Source organism: Panthera onca, chromosome A3 (assembly GCF_046562875.1).
Source record: "Panthera onca isolate mPanOnc1 chromosome A3, mPanOnc1 haplotype 2, whole genome shotgun sequence".
NCBI lineage: Eukaryota > Metazoa > Chordata > Mammalia > Carnivora > Felidae > Panthera > Panthera onca.
This window is the reverse complement of record NC_138341.1, coordinates 70350534-70371748: the sequence shown is the minus strand read 5'-3', so window position 1 is coordinate 70371748 and position 21215 is coordinate 70350534. Positions and strand designations below refer to the sequence as shown.

Below are 21215 nucleotides of genomic sequence, written 5' to 3'. Positions count from 1 at the left end.
TCCATATAAAGTAATAGTAATTGCCTCATCACCTCATCCTTTTATGTCATTTCAGCTTATGAAAGGTTTCTTAGGAATGTTCTACTTTCAGACAGCGGGAGAAACCTCACTGTGATTCTCTGATGTTAGTGAATTTCATAATTTTGGTTTAAGATACATTACCACATACTTTCTGAATCGTACTAAATTACTGGTAACTTAAATGTTATCTTTGGGTCCAAAGTGCTAACAGACCTACCGAGTCACATGAACAAGTACCCACTCCCAAACCTAGCTTTATATACTCTCATAAATTTTCAATCTCTCATAATTTTCATGTAATTTCTAACTCTCCAAAACACACCCAGGAAGGAAATTCAAGGACAGGAAGGAATTGTGAGTATTTTTGTTTTGCTGTATATTGTCTTTTAAAGAAGAAAAGTGATTAAGCAAAACAAGTCAAAAGCAAGCTGAACTTTTTCTTATTGAGCCATGGAGAACAAAAAGCCTACCTGACTTATGCTAAAACTAGTGCATTTTAAACAGAATCTTAATACCCTAATCAAGGAAACAAGAAAAATTAAAAGTAAACATCTTGCTTTTGTTATTTAGAGGTAAAGACGACAAATATTTCTTGCTCAGCATTTTTAGGCTCACTTCATATGTATAAAACTCCCAACTTCTACTCCTTCATTCACCTTACTTCCTGTTTCTACATCTGTGCCTCAATGAAACTTTAAACTGTATATAAAGGATAAATGTCTTTGACCTTAAAAAAAAAATCTTGCCTCCATGTAGTTTGTGACCTCAAAAGTTACCTTTTGTTTTCCTTGAAAACAACTTAATTGTATTTGAATCATCCATCTGAAAGAGACCTCCAATATTCTACCACATGTACTATAATTGAGTGTTCACTGTGCTCTAGAAATACTTTACTGATAATCATACATGTAATCCGTTTAACAAAAAGAGGTGGATTTTATTATCTTCATTTTACAGATGAGGAAAATGAGGTTCACGTTAGTCAAATAACTTTCCCAAAGACACACAGCTAATATATAATAAGTTTAAGGTCTAAATGCAGATATACTCAACTCCAATCTCCATGATCTTTGACCATCTTCTTTGTATCAAGTTTTACTGAGGATCTATCACCTACCAAGCTCTGTCCTCAATGAAAAGCTAAAAATAGCAAAACCACTGCCATCAATGATCTCACATCCTAATGCCAATGACTAACAATGACTAAATTAATGAATGAAATCCAGCAAGAGAATTTTATAATAAAGGTAAACATTAAGTGTAACAATGGTCCTACAGACAGAATACTCCACTATGCCTATTTTACAATAAAAGGTAAATATTAGGTGTAACATTGGTCCCTAAGGACAGAATAATCCACTTTGCTTAGCCATCAGTATATACAATGATTGAATGTTCACTGCTAATGTAGCTAGTCCTTGGCCAAAAATTAATAATAATAATAAAAAATAAGGTTCTTTCCTTCAGCGGATTCTGCTTCCTCCTTGACTATAAGTACCAGTCATGTCAATGTGCCTAGATTTCACTAAGGCTCACTTAACAGCTGGATGATCCCAAGTGAGGTTTCACTCACCAAGAAGTATCTATCTAGTTGTCTGGTGCCCCATTTCAGCAGATCTCTTTTTAAGAACAGATACGTTAATTGAAAATATATGGCACTTTCAAATACTGTATATTAGGCAGTCAGTTAGTAAGAGGGTAGGGCTACTGAGAAATTTATATCTTTGCCAAGGGGTTATTTTTGGTATCCCCTGAAATCACATGATATATGTACCCATTCATTTATATAGCTTTCTAGTTCCTGAAGTTGCCCTATCAGGCTGCTACCATTACTCTTCCACATTTTTGCCATCTGGGGAAATAATATTGTGCTGTCACTGCAGCCACATGATAACCCTCCCATGGGCCACCCCTGGAGCTTCTGACCTTCAGCGCTCCTCTCCCTGATTTTCTTGGTACTCACAACATTCTTTTTATCACTTCCTTTTGTAGATATTTAAAAACTGATAATATACATCCATCTAAGTCTTACGTCTGTGTCAGTCATTTCTAAGACATCTCATAAGAACAATTTTTATTTTTTAATAGACTCCAGGGAACAAATTTCCACCCCTTAAAGCTTGACCTTTGTAGAAATGGCTTATTCTTATTTTATTTAATGACTCTTTCACCATAATTTCCAATTTTTTTAAAGTATCATAATCAACCTTTCATTGTATAGAGATATATTTGTGGCATCTTTCTGATGTGAGCACGGCATTTGCTGTTTGGTTTTCCCTTTGTCTGGATCTCTTTATCATGGCCTAATATGGACAAAGATCCTAAAATATATTACAAATTACCCATGGGTGGCACCACATACAAAATTTAAATGTTGCCACATATCCAATTTGATTTTTTTAAGCACCTATCTGAATTCTACACAACAAAAGTTTTAATGACCTTTCCCATGAGGTTTGAGACAGCCCAGTGACACCTTTACTAGTGTGAAAACCAAATGTTTAGTTTCAAGGATAAAGGGAAGGCCTAACTGAAAAACTATCTATTACTTCCTCATCTGTTCATAATAAACCAAGTTCTCTTAAAGCAAGATATTTTTTTTTATTAGCAAGACAAGTCAATGCAGAAGTGATATGGATTGAATTAAAAACTTGCCTCTTGCAAGAAAAAAATAAATTACTGTCATCACCATGAAGTTCAAATTGTCAACCCTTATGTCCCAAAAGCCAATTAACTGAGTTGTTAATACTTCCACAAAATGGCTGACCTGTAGAAGCTTCTGGGGACATTGAGGACTCTTTTCAAAGTACAGAATTCTAATATATCCTAGACCTATTGATTACAATTCCCTGTTAAGTTCCTTGAAGATCTGTATTTTTAAAATGTGCCCAGGGCATCTGGGTGGCTCAGTCAGTTAAAGCATCCTACTTTGGTTCAGGTCATAATCTCATGGTTCGTGAGTCTGAGCCCCACACTGGGCTCTGTGCTGACAGCATGAAGCCTGCTTGGGATTCTGTAGCTTTCCTTCTCTCTCTACCCCTCCCCCACTCATACTCTCTCTAAATAAATAAATAAACTTTAAAAATGCTTAAAATGTGCCCCCTGTTGAGTGGTGGGTAGAGGAGGGGAGGGAAGTCAATTTGCAAACTGTGGCATCAGAACAATGGTAATGAGGTCAAGGTTTGTAATGGTGTTTGAGAGACTGTTCAGATGTTCTAACAAGGAGGTAAGTTACGTTACCAGCCTTGCTGAAACAGCAGTGCTCCTTTATACAGGACATTTTTTTTTTAAATTGGGGAATGACATATTTGAAGTAGTTGAAGAAAAAAGCAACAGTGACTTACCCTAATAGGTCACGACAGTACTCTTTATAAACAATAAGAGGGCAAGTGCCAAACCAAATTGTCCTCACATGCATCAGTTCAAATTCTGGCTTTCTTTTGGACCAGTCAGCTTCTCTCCCTTCCCAACACAATGAATGACTCCTAACTTCATTCAGTCCTCTCACAAAGAATACCACTGGTCACAGCAAGTACATACAGGTCAGTGCAAATCCAACTGCTCTCCTAGGGAAGCAATTCAAAATGGATGCCCTGCTGACTGTCAGTCAGATAACTGCATTCTTTTATCTCAACAAATAATCACTACAAAGACAGTCATAACAAGCCATCACATAATTCTTTTAGGTTGACATAGCATCAAAAATAGCTTTTCCCTAAGTTTAACAGAAGATTTCTGGCAAATGTTGCCACTAGCTATCTGCAAAAATTCTATTATGGTTAGCTTGTGAATGAGGAGTTCCCTGTGAATGAAAATCACAACTGACCAATTTAGGGATTTTCATCCCTCTGGCAGTAGTGTAGTCCAATCTAAATTTGATTGTCTCCTTGAATGGAGTAATTTAATTTTCTCCAAATGTCTACTGACTTTAGACTGCCAAGTCTAGAAAATGAAATGGAGAACTGGGTCAGTTGACCAGGTAATTCAGGCCAAAAAATAAAACATTGCTTAGAAACTTCATATAACATATGAGTTGTTTTAATTTCCTCAATTACCATTTGTCTTAGTAGTCAAATTTTCTGGTCTATATCTGAGCTATGTAATAAAAAAAGTTATTTAAGATGAAAGGGAACCCTGCTCTCGGTTCACAACTCTGGCAGCATCCCTGCACATTACTTGGTGGAAAGTAAAGACTAACAATTACCAGAGATTACTTCAGCTGCTACTATTCTGAGTGAGCTATCCTGTGGTCATAGGCACACAGCAATTCATAGGCAAAAAAGCCAAGCAGAAAAGGGAAAACTGCACTTAGTAGAATACACATTTTGTATAAGATATAATTTGAATGTGTAAAGAGATGTCTTGAAAAATGGCAACTATTATTGCCTTGTTTATATTCCTTACTGTCACAAACCTTGAAAACATCCATTCTGAAAAGTTATAGCTTTATACCATGTATAAGAGTCCCACATAAAGAAGAATCTCATTGGTGCTTTTAGTAACATATGACTGAAATTGAATGAAACCATTCTCTCTCTCTCCCTCTCTCTCTCTCTCTACCAAAAGGACAAGCAAAAAGACACTAATTTTAAGGGAAATATGACCTTAGGCACTGCAGTTTTGTTTTTGCTTTTTAATTCAGTGATTTCCAACCATTGTAATTCTTCAGTGCAAATTCCTTGGCTTAGGACAGCTGGCTGAAGACCTGAACTACTTAATAAATCATCTAGTTGAACATATGATCACTTATTCCCCGGCTGGGAGAAGTTAAAGGTCTTTTGGGTATATAGAGCTATTTGAGGACCTGAGAAGAACGAATATTTCTTTTAATGTTAGAAGCACAAGTTAAGCTATCTGAACAAGTGGATCTACCTCATTCTTTGGAACTTTCCCTCTCACAAACTGCCAAAAAGCACTTCCTGACAGTCACAGTGAATAATGCTATTTAGAAGCCAAATTTCCAGGAGCCTCTTCCTGTTACCTATATATACACAAAGATATACAAAGATGAGTTACTACCCTTTTCTTAAAGAAACATTACTTTAAGACCGGTTGTTACAGGAATTTTAAAGGAAAGTCCAGATCATCAGTGGTTGTTGGAGTGGTTTCCAAATACTTTGCAAATCCTCTGAGATCACCTAAATTGGGCAGGAAACAAGGAAGATCAAAAGGGTCAAGCTGAGTCCATACTTCCAGTTCAAGGGGGAAAAAATCTGCTTTATTGAATTGGTTTGCCCTGCATGAAGGAAAAATAAATGTTAAAATGGGTGTATTATAAAAATAATAATATCTGGTAAAATCTAAATGAAAATTTTACAAACTTGTTTAGCCCATCAGTTGAGTCATTAAACAAGTATTATTGAGTACCTACTTGTGACAGCCCCTGTTCTAGGGGCCCTTGAGATACACCAAGGCAGGGCAGAAATCTCTGCCCTCTTGTATTCTGGAGGGAGAAAAATAGGCAGTAAACAGTAAACAAAATAAATGAAAAAAAAATAAAGTATGCTAGAAGGTAATAATTTTTATGGAGGAGAAACCAGATTGGGGTATGATGGTTCAGGAGAAGGGCAATTACAGTACTGAATAGAATAATCAGAGTGAGTCTCTTGAGAAGGTGCCATTTGAACAAAATCTTGAAGGATGTGAGGATGCTACCCAATTATTTAAGTATTTCAAGGTAATTATATGTTATTTTCCAGCAAACATACTATGTAGGAAGAGAAGTGCCTAATTAGTTATTCCTTGAAAATCTGGTGGAAGAGAAGTCCCTAATTAGTTATTCCTTGAAAATCTGGTTTTCAGTTGACTAAGTGGTTAGTGTAAGCTCAATTCACATATCACTCTTTGGAGTTGTTACTAAGGCAAAACAATGATACGCAAAAAAAGTTTTTCTCAGGTACTTCCAGTGCACAAGAAAATGTTTACTTCTCTGTTCCCTTCAGACTGTAAATTTGCATCTAAAAAACAGCACTTTGTTGGGGCTCCTGGGTGGCTCAGTTGGTTAAGCATCCAACTCTTGGTTTTGGTTCAGGTCATGATCTCACAGTTAGTGGGTTTGAGCCCTACATCGGGCTCTCTACTGTCACTACAGAGTGTGCTATAGATTCTCTGTCCCCCTCCTCATTACCCCTGCCCCGCCTCAAAAATAAACCTTTTAAATAAAATAAAATAAAATAAAATAAAATAAAATAAAATAAAATAAAATAAACCAGCACTTTGCCAATGAACTCCTAGGTTTGTTCAAAGGGGAGGCAAGTCAATTTGAGCTTCATCATTCTATTAAAGAGAAAGATGAAAATGTGAAGAGTTACAGAAATATCTAAATAATTTTGATTAAGTAAAGTCAACCTTTAATGCTTTATTGTACCAATATTCTCTGTAGTATGGGCCATCAGGACAATGATGTCCAATTAGTTATAACCTAAAACAATCACAGAATCATAAATTATAGGTAGTTATATGATGGACAAAAGATATTAAGAAACTAATACTGTTTTTAAACTTTTGGCAATTACAGATCGTTTTAAAATTCATTTAATCTAAACGTATATAGTATCTTCTTTTATTTTATTGCCACCACTGATAAAAACCATCTTCTAAGACTTTCGTAATTTGTCATGTAACATATTCTTGAGAATGGAGTATTTTCATTTAAGATTTATACATGTAAGGCTATATAACTGGCACAAGGACAAATACAGGATCTCAACCCTGGTCTTATGACTTCATGAAGTCTTACAACACACTGTACTGCTCTCTTGTTATAATGTAAAATTTTACACCACTTGAAATGAGAATCAATAGCATCCTAAATAATACTGTATGATTGGTTTCCTTCACACTATCTCTAAATTTATTTTGTAAGAATAAGAATATGAAACATTGTTTCATTAATATTCCTGTATAAGGGAAGTTTTTAAAGTTTCCTTAAGGTTGGTTATTTTATACCAATTATTTTATTTTTTATATTAAATATAATTTATTGTCAAATTGGTTTCCATACAACACCCAGTGCTCATCTTATACCAGTTATTTTAGTTCAAAGTCTGTACAGTGTGCTGTCTATCATAATAAGCAATACCTCCTAGCATTCCTTAAAAGAGTGTCATTTTTTTTAGATGATCTGTAATGTCCTTCCCTGCTCCAAAATTCTAGGATTCTATTTAAAGATTCAGATTTCTTTAGTAAATGAGCTAAGCGTTCTGCGAAATTACAATTTTCTTTAAAACCACTGGCCAACATAATTAAGAAAAAGATATTCCCTCTTACCAGCTTAAATGTATTGATATTTTTAAAAAATTTTTTCTAATGTTTATTCATTTTTGAGAGACAGAGAGAGTGAGTGGGGGTGGTAAGAGAGAGAAAGAGACACACAGAATCCAAAGCAGGCTCCAAGCTCCAAGCAGCCATCACAGAGCCCGATGTGGGGCTCAAACTTAGGAACCATGAGATCATGACCTGAGCTGAAGATGGACACTCAAATGACTGAGCCACCCAGGCACTCCTGATGTTGGTCTTTAAACAAAACATAGATTAATGAAAAGTACATTTTAAAATGGACAGATAAAAATCATTATTTTGGAAAAGGAAGCATCATTTTAAAGTCCAGTATGCCATGATTTAAACTTTTTTGCTATTTTTGATCTATTTCAGTAAAGCACATCTAAATTTATATTTACACTACCTCATTCTTAAAAATATTAGACTGTGGAGAGTCCTTTCTGTGTTCTTCTCAGAGAATAAATTAATCTACTACAAGTCGAATAAAATCCTTGTTTAGTTTATTAGTTATTCAGTGTTGCCACTGTTTACAGAATATATGAAGACATGGGAAATATGTCACCACAGAGCCAGACTGCAGAGATTGGAAGGAGCTGGGACCTTTATTAGTAATAACTGTAATGACAAAATTGATTCACAGCAAGAGATAATACATAAATATTTACTTTTCAAGTAATTTCTCTTGATTATACCCAGAAGTGATAGGCATGTAGGCCAAAGAAGAACTGAAAAATACCATATTCTAAATAGTTACATAGCCTTTTATGTATGTCATATTGATGAAGATATTTATAAAGATGATGAAGATATTAATGTCTGATTTATAAAATGAAATTCTAGTCTTTCTATGTTCTATAACTGTGAATGAGGAGCATCCCCTGGTACTGCAACAGCAAAAATAATAACAAATAATTCAAGATAAATTATTGCTTAGTTTGCATACGCACCAAACATAGGTATTTCAATGTGGTAAAATTCTGTCAACATTCACAAATGCTTCTGAATAATGAAGAATACTTAATATTATAAAGCTAAATGAGGAAATATGATATAAAAGCATACAGAAGAAGAGCAATATAGTATTTTCAAAATCAAATTAGTTCCACATCAAAAACCACAGTGAAATATATTAAAAGTTATAAAACAAATATGCATCGTGGTGTTAGTTATTTGAATCTGGGTACTTCATATACAAATTGGTTATACACCAATGCAAGGGTTGAAAGATGGTTACAAAAATCATAGAAACAAAGAGACATGAATAAAAAATATGAAATGATTTTTCTTCTCCTAAATATTAATAATATCAAATATATTTTGAGTAAATATAATGCTAGTTGTGGTGTGACATCGCAGATAAAATTTTAAATATATAATCTTTGTTATTGTTAATTGTAGTGGAATCAAGCATATCTAGTTACTGATACAAGTCATTTTGAGAAAAATCTGTTTTAATTTTTTTAATAAATTACTCTATTTTAAGATCTTCACTTTCACTAATACAATCGAGTTTAGGCATTTTTACAATAATTATATACCTGACAGTTGTATTTATAATACCTTGGCCTTCTGGCAACATGAGAAACCTGGATAATCAAACAATACATGTTCATTTGAAATGGTCAAATGGACATTCACTTCGCAAATATGCTGTAGAGTTTATGAATGCAGGAACAGCAAATATGCTCATATCACAAGATAAGACATAAACTTTGGTTCTTTTCAAAGCTTACAATCCAAACCCAATCTAAACAGGTCTTATGGTACATCACAGTTGATACAGTGAGATAGAAAACAACAACAACAGCAAAAAAAAAAAACAACAAAAAACCTCATGGGAACCACATCAGATAGCATAACATCAGATTCAAATTTCAGGAACATTTCTGTGCCTGTCATTGTATGAATAGTGAAAGCTACAGAATAAAATCTGATCATTTACCACTGTGACTACAAATTACATTAAAAGTCTTGAAAACCCTTAAATACAAAGATACATGGACTTCATTTTCTTACAGACCCACTGCAGTGCATATGCCAAGGCATATTAAAGTGATATTGGAATGATGCCTTACTAGACAGAAAAGGATATGAATGACAGGAAACAAAAGAAAGTTGAGAGACAGAGAACATTCCATGTAATTTGTCGCTACAATTTTTTTTAGTTATTTTCATACATTTCCTCTGCCTTTTCTACCCTCTACTTTGTCCACTCCAAACCCTCTATGTCCTCCTCCACACCTACGTCTTCCAATGTGTGCCCACCAGTCCCCCACCTCACATACACACACTTAAGTCATAAAAATGGTAAATTCAAGATACAACAAGGAAAGTATTCTGTAAATACAATGTTTAAAAAGAAAGACAAGTCTCTGCCCTCACGGAGCTTACATTCTACTAGGAAAAGTTGACATTAAATATAAATATATAATCACCCATATAAATATTACCATATAAATATTACCACTAAAATCATTGTTATAAAGGAAAATACAAGCATCCAAAGTACCAAAATGAATTTTTAACTTATGCTTATGAGCTATTAACCAGTCATAATGGCTGGATTTGCAGTGTAACTTACATTTTTGGCATTTTCTGATTTAAATGGTCATTCATTTCTCTCAGACAACTGTTAGAGTAAAATATAAGTAAATAAAGTAATTATTGAAATGAAGTGACCAGTTAAACAACCATGGGAAAACAAAAACAAAAACAAAAAAAATAACTAAATTCCCAGGTAAATAGACAAACCTGAATTCTAAATACAACGGAGAATAAAGTTAGCATTGTCAATGGTCCTAATGATACCAATGACAAATTTCAAGCCTAAAAAAGAAAGCAAACACAATTTCACAAAAACCACTTGAATCTATCTAGCAATGACCAGCAGAAGTAAGGTTGGTTCTGGATAATATCTATCCCTAGCTATCCCAAAGAAAGCTATGATTCATTGAAAAAAAGTTTACTCCTAACTCTCCAGGTAAAGGTGACATGCCCTTCTTCAGAAAACATGAAAACAAATCCAAATAATTAAAGTGTGAAGCAGAATGACCAAATGAAGTTATGAGGCAAGATGGCATATGGGAAGAGTGAAAATGCTTCCCATTATGATTCCACCAGCACATAGCAATGATCTTTAGCATGTCTCCTTAACATGACTTAGTTGCTCTTGTCATGTACAAATTATAAGGTATTTTGCAGTTTCCAAACTCTGAAAAATCAATAATTAGGGAGTATGAAAAGATCCACACCACCTATGTAAGGACACATCACAAAATGATATCAGTGCTTACCTCCAGGAAGAAGACTGAGGAGGATGAAGAATGTTCTCTTTAGATAAGTTACTTTTTTTTTTTTAAGGAATGACCTTCATCTATCATTGGGGATTTAAAATTTTAGAAAACATTTAAGAACTCAAATAGAAAAAAAAATGATAATAATAATGTTCCTGAATCCAATTTTGCCTCTGGATTCAAAAAAAAGGAAAGACTTTGATGCACAGATGTTTCATTCCAGAGTCCCTTGAATTCACTACTGGTAAAGAGGAAAGCAGTGTCAAAAAATTCTTCAGAATTACGTTGTATGGAAAGATTTAGGAAGTGTTAAGTTACAATGCATATCAGTTATTTCAGACTGGAAAGGTTCAACAACTATTTCATGCACAACTAGGATTTAACTTGATATAGGAACCTACAATGTAAAACTTCTAAAATTTTTTGACTCCTTCAACATGTGGCACAGGACAAGGAGAGCTACATCAGAGAGCCCCTGATTCATGCTATCTTTATGTTTTCTGAATGCCCACATTTTTTCCCACTCTCATGGTACTTGCATTCTGTCATTTATACTAACTTGTCCACATGTCTTCATTTCCCTACTACATTGACACACTTTGAATGTGGATGTCACGTCATAGTCAAGATTGTATTTTTGCTCAGAAGGCAGATTTGTTGAATTGATTTACAGTTAAAGAACTTACAAATCATGTTTCTCATTTATATATATCTAATTAACCAACATGTAAATGTTACCACTCTGATTTGCAAAATACTCAAATCCATCTGAAAATCTTCTTTCCCTATTTAACATCAAAAAGCATCCTGGTCCCATTAACAGAAGAAAAATGTAAATGAAAAACCAAATTCCTGTGCTCTGTAGTTTTGTGCTGATTAAGGAATACTACTTGATGAAAAATAGTGAAGTAGAAATATATTTGACCCATATGTCAACAGAAAACACTTAAGACTGACATACTAAAACTAAATGAAGTGACACTTAACATTGATGACATCAAAACAAATATCAGCTGAATATAAATATGAATTATTCTATAGATAGAGTTAAATGGTTATAGAATTATAAAATTATTTTTGAGTTAATTTTTTACATCATGTTTATATATATGTATATTTAGAATATTTATTACATGTGTATATACATTCATAGATACAAACACATATGCATATACTGCACTCAGTCAGTAAAATAAAGTATAAATACAGTTTCCTCTATGCCATCCTGAGTACTCTAATAAGGAACATGGTGTGGAATGCCCACTAAGAAAGGAAGTAGATGGGAATTTGACCAAAAAACTTTAGAAAGCGTCCCAAATGGTACATAACATTTCTAAAACAATTGATACATACTGTCATTTGTGTAGTTGCTGGAAGGCTTAAAATAAGATTAAATTATATTATTGGAAATGGTTGACCAAAACACAAACTACAATAGCATATGTTCTCTTTATTGGCTCAAAATACCCAAGCAACATTTGTTTTGAAAGCTTTAATTTATACATTTAAAACTTTGCTATTATTTCTTACTTATTGCCTGGCTCATGTTCAGGTGCTTTTCAAGCAGAAAAGTTTCCCTGCTAGATGACACAATGTAAGGGTGAAGAACTGTGAGCTTCCGTCCCAATTCACCAGATTAACATTCAGAGCACAAGAAAACTCAGAGAATTTAAGGATAAGACAAATCCCTGCATTTAAAATAACAAAAAACAAAACCCACAAAAAACAAAAAAATACAGACCAAGGGCACATTCACTAACACACAGTTCAAATGATTAGCTTAAAGGCTATGATACATATTTACCACAGCTACAGATCATCTACTTATATTTAATGGCAACACTAAACACACGGTCGATGGTTCCAAATGGCAAAGTAAGCATGCTTTTCAATCTGGCATCAGTGCTGTCAAGGAGCACACATGCCTGACTTACCAAGTGATGCAGAAATGTATACCTGCATGGTAACGTTCTTAAAACAAAGTTAGTATGTGCAACAGAAAGAACAGGCTTGTCTTGTTTCCTTGGCTTTTTCACGGTACTACCTTTCCAGGTTCTTATGGAATTAATGTGTATATATGACATCTAGCAGGCAAATAGGTGATGATCGCACAGCACTACACTTCAATGCTGCACATGCTTACACTCACATCCCAATGCAAAATGGCTGGGGCAGGCGTGCTCCTGAGCTCAATGTTTGAAGATGACATATTTATGGTAACTACACTCGTCATTTAGCTACCATTAAGTGATACTGCAAAAAATTACACTGAAATCTGAAGTTAATTTTTAAATATACTAATTATATAGGCAGCTGACATGATAAAACACTCTAAAGAGCAAAAAAAAAAAAAAGGGCAACATTTTGATGGAGTTTTCTTACCTTAAATTCACAAAATATTAACACTCATACCTACCTCTCAGTGCCCACTACTAATACAAAAAGATCTAAATACATTTGCATAACTTACACACACTATAATTCATATAGATGATATTAAGAAGAAATAAAATAATGTAATACCTTTACTTTTACCTATGGATTTGATGAAATGGTTCCAAGAAGAAAGGGTTTCCATACAAAGAGAATAGAGAGAGAAACAACAGTAAGAATTATGAATATATGTAAATGTAGTACTCTTTGAAAATTAAACAAGACAAGAAAGCATAAAAAAGGGTCTGAAAATACATGGAGATATAATCAGTATTTGTTAAGAAATCTGCCCTTTTTAAAAGGAAATACATGCAAGGAAACTGAAAAGTCCATGCTCACTTTTAAAAGATTACACAAAAAAGAAGATACACAATGACTATACTATAGGTAGAAAAAGTATTGATTCTGTGAAACACTATACTCAGCATTCTAAAAGCCAGAAGCCAAAGATGTCTGGATGTTCCCAAACTGCCATGCATGGGTGAAAAATGGACTCTTTCTGGTACAGTAGATTAAACTGAATATACTATTTCAGATATTAACTTCTGATGGTTCTCAGTTTTTCTTTACTATAGCTACCCTTAACTGCATATGCTTACAAATGTATGCAAAGTCTCAATCACAAATTCTTATGTCTCATTTATTTGCAGATATTACAGTGCAAAGAATGAAGGAAAATAAAAGCCAAAGGAGCAAACCAAAATCTAACAAATAAAGGGGAAAAAACATATGAAAAAATGTGAACAAAAGTTATGTATTTAATTTGCAGCCAGATAATTTGCAAGCATTTGCCCATCCTTTGCAGTGATGGTTTAAAGCAGCTACAGAACAAGAAAACACTGAAAGCAGAGTGGAAAAGGAACAGAGCCCATACCTTGGTCGCCCATCATCAGGTGCGCCAGACCTTGAAGGGAAACAAGAGCACAGTCAGCAATAAACAAGGGAGCATGGGAAGTCAGGGTTGTCACGGTGACAAAAATGTTCAGTGACAGACATCTTGTTTCCTATGAGACATGTCTGTATCACAGAGACAAATCAAAAAGCATTCTTTCAACCCCTGGTTGGAATGCTTTGGGGCAAAGAGTTAATAGTACTGTAATTTAAACACTGGCATATGCTGCTCTGTGTATTTCTTCAATGTATCAGTTGGAACAATGAAGAGCATGACTTAAAATCCAACCAATCCCTTAAATATTGCATCTGTCCTTCATGCCCTTTGATGATACTGCCACCACAGGGCTTGTTATAAAATTATATTTTTTAAAACCCAAAGGAATATCTGAAACATGGGCTGGGTCTGATCTTTTTCCCCTCATCAAAAAATGAGAAGTTTTATAATTAAATTAAAAAGTCCTTAGTCACACTGAAATGATAATGCAGAAATGTCTCCTTGTCTGACACATGTAGCAATTGACTAAGCTTGTTCAAATACAAAAATATATTATTAAACATGCAGCTGTAAAGTCAGAATTTACTACAGAATGTTTTTAGGAAACAACGGATCAGCTTTAAATAGGCTCAAGAAATTTCCCATGGAGGACAAAATTATTTAGTCTTTCACCTAAACATTACCTAAATAATGAACTATGAGTTTATATATATATATATATATATATATATATATATATATATATATACACATAATACATATTAAGTTTTATGTTTTTATATAAATACTAATTTCATCAGGGAAGTTTTCTAAAATAATACTGAATTCCCTTTATTTAAATACTTATTATGTGTTACTTGACAACTGACTTCAGATTGAAGTTCACTCCTCTACTAAATACTGCTAATGTTCTTAAAACAAACAAACAAACAAACAACAACAAGAACAACAAAAACTCTTTCACTATCCAAGAAGGTATTTTTTACTGAGAGGCATTAATTCCTAGTTCTTCATTCCATATTCAGCAACAAAGCTTCTCCTCAATCCATGTCTATTTCAAGAACATGGGAAAATGTTACAGCAATATAGTAATACATACAGCAATTTCAATAAAATTTATATTTCCTAGTATTATTTAAAGTATATTTGAGACTTTACTGAGCTACATTATACATTACTTGCACCAATACTGAAATAATGTGCATTATTTCCTTAAAATTTTAGGAGTATTTAAACATTCCTGTGGGGCAGTACATTTACAAATCAACATATAGTCAAAATATAAAGACAATTTAACATAGAAGTTTAATGCTTCTGTAGTATAGCCTCTTTTTGTATTTTCAAAGTGATTTTAACAAAAACATCACACAGGGAGATTAAAAAGTTTATGATCTGTTGGTGATGATGTGTAGGTTATATAATTTTTCATGTAATTTCACTTTTAAAACTAGTACATGTATTTTCTAAAAAGAGTTAATAATTTTTTGTAGAGGAAATCAGGGATTTATCTCTATATTATATTATCTCTATATAAGATCTAACTTTTAGAAAATATATAAAACGCTTCTAATGGTGGTTTTTAATACGTCCTCAGTAAGGATGGAAGTTAGTAAGCCTCAAAAACATCCACATTCCTCATGCTAGACTTTCTTACCTCTAAGGGATCCCCACTAGAGTGCCAAAGTCATGTTATAAATAGGAATGTTACAATTATGATTGAATAGTTTATAGGCTATACTCTGCAAATCTTGTCAAAATTTTTCATGGGATGCATGTGTGAGGAAAGAGGCATTCAGGCTTATTAAGCTGATTTTAAACCCCCTGGAATGCAAGTGGATTTAAAAAGAAGGAACAGAAACATGGACTATTTTACAGAATGTTAAGGAAATGCAAAAAAAGTTGAAAAGATACTTAAAAAATCAATCTCAATTAACATGCATCATATAAATGACACTGATTTTGAAAGATGTCAGAACTTCAGGGTAATATCCTCCTTATCAAGGCATATTCACATGCTTTTAAAATTATAGTATAGAAAAACAGAAGCCATACAGAGAGCCAACACTTGGAAAAACACTCACTGATGATTACTTTTGAAGTTTTTCTCTATTTTATTCAAATAATGGAATAGAAATGTTCAGCAACTAAACAATTATATTGTTCAGAAAAGTTTCACAAATAATATGCTGAAACCTGCTCCTGACCAACTTAGTATCACCATGAATCATTGAGACATCAAATCTTGGTGACTTCAACAGCTATTTATCTGTAACCTCAGATGGGAAGTCTTTTTCTAAGAAATCTGTCATTCTGTAAAAATGTTCATTATTTTTACAGAATGGCTCTATTTCAGAATATCGCAGCAAAATGAAATACGTTAAACACTTCTGAAATATATACGCTAGTTCAATGTGTCTGCAAGAACTGTTATACTGTGATTGTGTAAGTTGATAGAACATCAACATCCCTTACACAATTACCTAGTTAGCACTCTTATCCTTGAGAGATTTCTTATGCAGTACACTGACATACATTTAAGTTCTTTAAAGATCAGAATGTTGAAATATGTTTTAGTTTGTTGGATTCGATAGGAAAAAAGTATAACTTTCTCAAAGTTCCTTGATAGAGGTAATTTCAGAAAAAAATCTTTAATGACTATGGTACTTTTATTTAACAGACACAGAATATCACAAACATACTTACCAGTAATCACGTTGGAGTGTTGTATACTTTCATTTCCAATGGCCAGTGGTTTATTTTTTGAATCTAAGTTTATGCCTCTTACTTAGAGTCAATGCTTTATTCTGTTTTTATATAAATCAAATCATTTGAAATTAAACCAATGAGCTTGGGGTGATGAAATGCTAAACATTTCCAAAAGAAAATAAATCATTTTGATCAAGAAAAAAAATGGAGACCAGATCATGCACTGAACTCTGAAACTGCAAAGAAATACTTTCTCATTTAAAACAAAAGAAGAAGGATTGTATCATTTTTTCCATACAGAACACTGCAATAAGCATTCTAAGGTTTATATGGCATGCTGGAATCCATCAAGGGATGGAGTTAAGGCTGAAGGAGTTTCATATACTTAGGGACTGACGGGGCTGAGGGTGTGTGTTCTATATGAAAAGTGATACACAATCCAGAAATCAACAAATGCTCAGAAATAAGTTCAACTTACCGTCTAAATTCGAGATGTACTCTATTAATACTATGAAATAAAAGGCAAATGAGAGTTGGAAAATAAAGTAGAAAGCACCCACCTTCCACATTGTTGTCTTCTGAAAGCACATGACAAGGAGGGAGAGAAAAGGAAAAACATTCATTAAGCAGCATGCAGACTGGACCTTTGCCTTTGCATGTCTTCCTCATGCAAGGCATCAAACACATCATGCAAGTGCTCCATCGCTACCGTTCAAAGGGGAAAACAAAATCATGGGAAGCAGGTTCCCTCCTATTGGCAGCATTTTAAGAATGTGAGACAAAATTTCGGTACACTGTCATGTCCTGAGCAAGGAATTTTAAAAGTCTTTCACTGTCCTGTGCTAAGCAAACATTCTTACATGTCACTGATGTGGTTGTTCTAGGCAATTATTTTTAAAGCCTTATTATTATTATTGTTGTTGTTATTGTTATTGTTATTATTTTTACAATTCCAAAAGATTATATTCCTAAATCTGATCTGGACTTGGATAAAATAAAGCCCACTGCCAAGAGCCATGAAATTTCACTTAAAGACACCCCAGTTCTACATCCATGTACCATCATTGCCTTTAAGTATTTCTAATACTTTTTTTTCCATAAACACAAATAAACCTATGTAACTAAAATTTATAATTTGGTTTATTTACAGTGTGTTAATAGTTCGTTACAAATAATGGTAGTTTACTGAATTTGTTAAAAAGTTATCTTTTAAATCCATTAACTAGAAGTAATCACTGCAAGAGAAGTGATGTTGTTTTATCCATTTGGGGGCTGCCCATTAGGGAAAATTTATCATGGTTTATTCAGTTTGTACTTCTGTTTAGGGTATCAGTATGAAAACTGTTATTATAATGACAATATTTGGTAAACTTTCTTTTATATTTCCATATAATAGACATATTTACATATCCTCGTATATTTACATGTATTTTCATATGTGTGTGTGTGTGTGTGTGTGTGTGTATATATATATATATGTATATACAGATATATACACATACACATATATGTGTACACAAGCAGATTTTGCATGTATTTCCTACACATAATCAATGCAAGTGTATGGGATTTGAACTATTTTCAGTAACTACTAAAAAATTCAAGTACACAGGGCTCAAAAATGATACACAGGGCTCAGCATACAGTAAGAAATGGAAGAGAAACCTGTCTTCCAGGAATAGGGCAACAGCCAGGTTTTAGTATTTATCACAATGCTTTCAATAATAAAATATATCCACATTTACATTTCTAGTCTTATTCTTTTACTTAATTAAATAGAATCTTAAAAGTGGTTATTTGACCAAAAGTGTTTAGGAAGAACAAAACAATAGCAAGAGTAGGAACTGGGAGAAAAATAACTTATAAATGTACCATTTCATAAGGTTAAACAAATAACTCTTTCTAATTGTTAAAATTATTAATGGATTAAAAGTCATCAATTTTGTTTAAAATATATCAACTGGAAACTGAAATATCAACATAGGCACTTTTAGGGATATGGTCTTAACAAATATAATAGAAGAATGCTAGTGGATAAATGTGTACAATAGCATCTATACAAAATACTACGTTTGCCAGAGTTTATTTTAAAAGAAATAACAAAAAAAAAGACTGAAATATTTGGTATGTGATATTCATTTCCTGATTGGTTTTGGTTTCTAATCTACTAAATAAGAAACTAGACTGAATTTGCTACTTTTCAATGGCAACTTTGACATGACATGGACACAAAAATTAAAGATTTATTTTAGGGGAACCTGGGTAACTCAGTCAATTGAATGTCTGACTTTGGCTCAGGTCGTGATCTCACGGATTGTGAGTTCACGCCCCACATCCAGCTCACTGCTGTCATTCAGCATAGAGCCTGCTTTGGATCCTCTGTCCCCCTCTATCTGTCCTTACCAGACACGTGATCTCCCCCACATAAATAAATATTTAAATAAATAAATAAATAATTATTTTGCTATATTATATGAGATATCATACAAGATACAGATTATATTAATGTTTAAGATATACTTTCGTTTTATATTAACTGCCCTCTGAAATTTTACTCCCCATTTAAGGTGTGTTTTTATTTTTTTAAGTAAGATTTTTTAGTATAGAGGGTAAAACAACAAAATCAGGGAATTTAGAGGAGAGGCAACTGCCAAAAAAATCCACCAATTACTATGGCACTACTTAATTTCTATAAACAGAGACTGGCATATGGTTTTAAGTAGCACAGTCTCAGGAAAAGGGTTTTGTTTTGTTCTTGGTAAAGTGCTACATGAAAACCGAATAGTAAAAGGAAAATGAAAACCAAAGTAAAACAGGCCTAGGATTGACACCAATTTTATAAATGTGCTAAGTAAGATACTAGGAAAGGAAGCTGTGGTAATAAAATCAAGGTCATTGATTCAGATCCCCTGCAAGTGAGTTCTTCCCCTTCACCGTTAACTAAAACACAGGGCCACTGATGGCACCATTGATCTTGACCTGGCATCCAGCATGTTTCTGAGTTTTTATTCATAAAGAGAACCAGCTTAACTAATGGGACCCCCACTATGCAAATCCAAGGCATGTCCAATGTGTAAACAAATCCTAACTTGACCAAATTCAGAAAAATGGTCTGTCTCAAAAGACTCAGATTAAAAAAAAAAAATCAAAGTAGTAGAGTAAATGAAGAGATAATATATTAACTCCTATATTAAAAAAAAAAATAGAATAAGAAGAAAAGGAAGAAAAGTGGCTTGGAACAAACTTTACTGAATTTCAGACTCAATCACATAATTAAAAAAAATGTTCTCTTTATTTGTATCATTCTATTCTACGCTTTTGGTATCTATTTTTTGGCTTTAGTTGATTTAAACTCTGGTAACCTACAGATGATCCCTACATTACTTCAGAATCTGGACATAATTGTAAATGGTGGCAGCTCTCCCATTTACAATCATTTGCCAGATGTTTTTCCTTTTCTCTTTCCCTTCGACTTGGTTTTTGGACTTCAAGAATATCAAGTTTAAAAAGAACAGTTTTCCTCATCACATCAACTCTTGCTTTCTCTTTGTAGATTCTTTTGCAATCAAATAGTATTTTGATTTTTAACAGCAACAGAGACAGGGGCAAAAATTGGCAAGCCACAGTATAAAGTTAAAGAAGTACATTTTGCTTTAGTGTTAAGGTAGAAAGCAGTCCATCCAGCCTTACCTGTGGACATTGTCAAGTTAGGGAAAAGCTCTTGGCTTGCAGAATACCCTGGCTTCTTAATTCTGATGACCTAATAGTGCTGTGTACATGAAGTGAGTCTTAGTAATCAACTTTACTATGATGACCATGCCACCTCTAAAGATCACACTGATTTTTTTTCTTTTGATTGTGAAAATAAGGAATAAAATCATGAACAAGATACCTTAAATTTTCTTTTTCTTTCAGATAAGATATGCTTCCCTCACAAAAATGGGAATAGGCACCAGAACATCAGTTATGTTATGAATAATTTGTGTGCTGTTGACATGAAGAGAAGCTGCAGACTGTTAAACTGTATGTTTTTGAATTACTTCAAAAGAGCATCTCCAGGAAAAAAAAAATTTCCTTTGGCCTCCCAGCTTATAAGAATTCAAGGACAGGAAGTTTAACTTATCATGAGGTTTTTTTTGCACATAATTTTACATACTTCTAGGAAAAGAAAAATGAGCAAGAAAACAAATGTATTTGTTTCAATGTAAAGAAAATCAGGAATTTAATGATGACCAGGAGATAAAATTGATATAAAATATCACCAGTAACTCCCTTTTGTACAATCAGTATTTAAGGTTAGCAATATGAAAGCTTCATCTAAATCTACAAGCAAGAGTCCACTTATTTGCTACATTTTAAGTTTAAAATTGGCTGAAACAAATTATGGAAAGAGCCTAAATGTCCATCAACTGATGAATGGATAAAGAAATTGTGGTTTATATACACAATGGAATACTACATGGCAATGAGAAAGAATGAAATATGGCCTTTTGTAGCAACGTGGATGGAGCTGGAGAGTGTGATGCTAAGTGAAATAAGCCATACAGAGAAAGACAGATACCATATGGTTTCACTCTTATGTGGATCCTGAG

At 33.4% G+C, this 21215-nt stretch overlaps 1 protein-coding gene across 20 annotated transcripts in view; it reads right to left on the bottom strand.

Moving 5' to 3' along the window:
* The window catches only part of NRXN1 (neurexin 1), a 1127584-nt gene that overhangs the window by 1007670 nt on the left and 98699 nt on the right, over positions 1–21215 (bottom strand). For 14 of the 20 annotated variants that reach the window (XM_078444444.2, XM_078444446.2, XM_078444455.2 and 11 more), the window contains exons 2-3: positions 17184–17201; positions 13903–13932 (exon numbers count right to left, since the gene is read on the bottom strand). The exons of 5 other annotated variants lie outside the window; for them this stretch is intronic. In XM_078444444.2, the coding sequence (XP_078300570.1) occupies positions 13903–13932; positions 17184–17201 (48 nt within the window). The remainder of the gene's footprint in view (positions 1–13902; positions 13933–17183; positions 17202–21215) is intronic. One more of the 20 variants, XM_078444445.2, reaches the window with a different exon arrangement.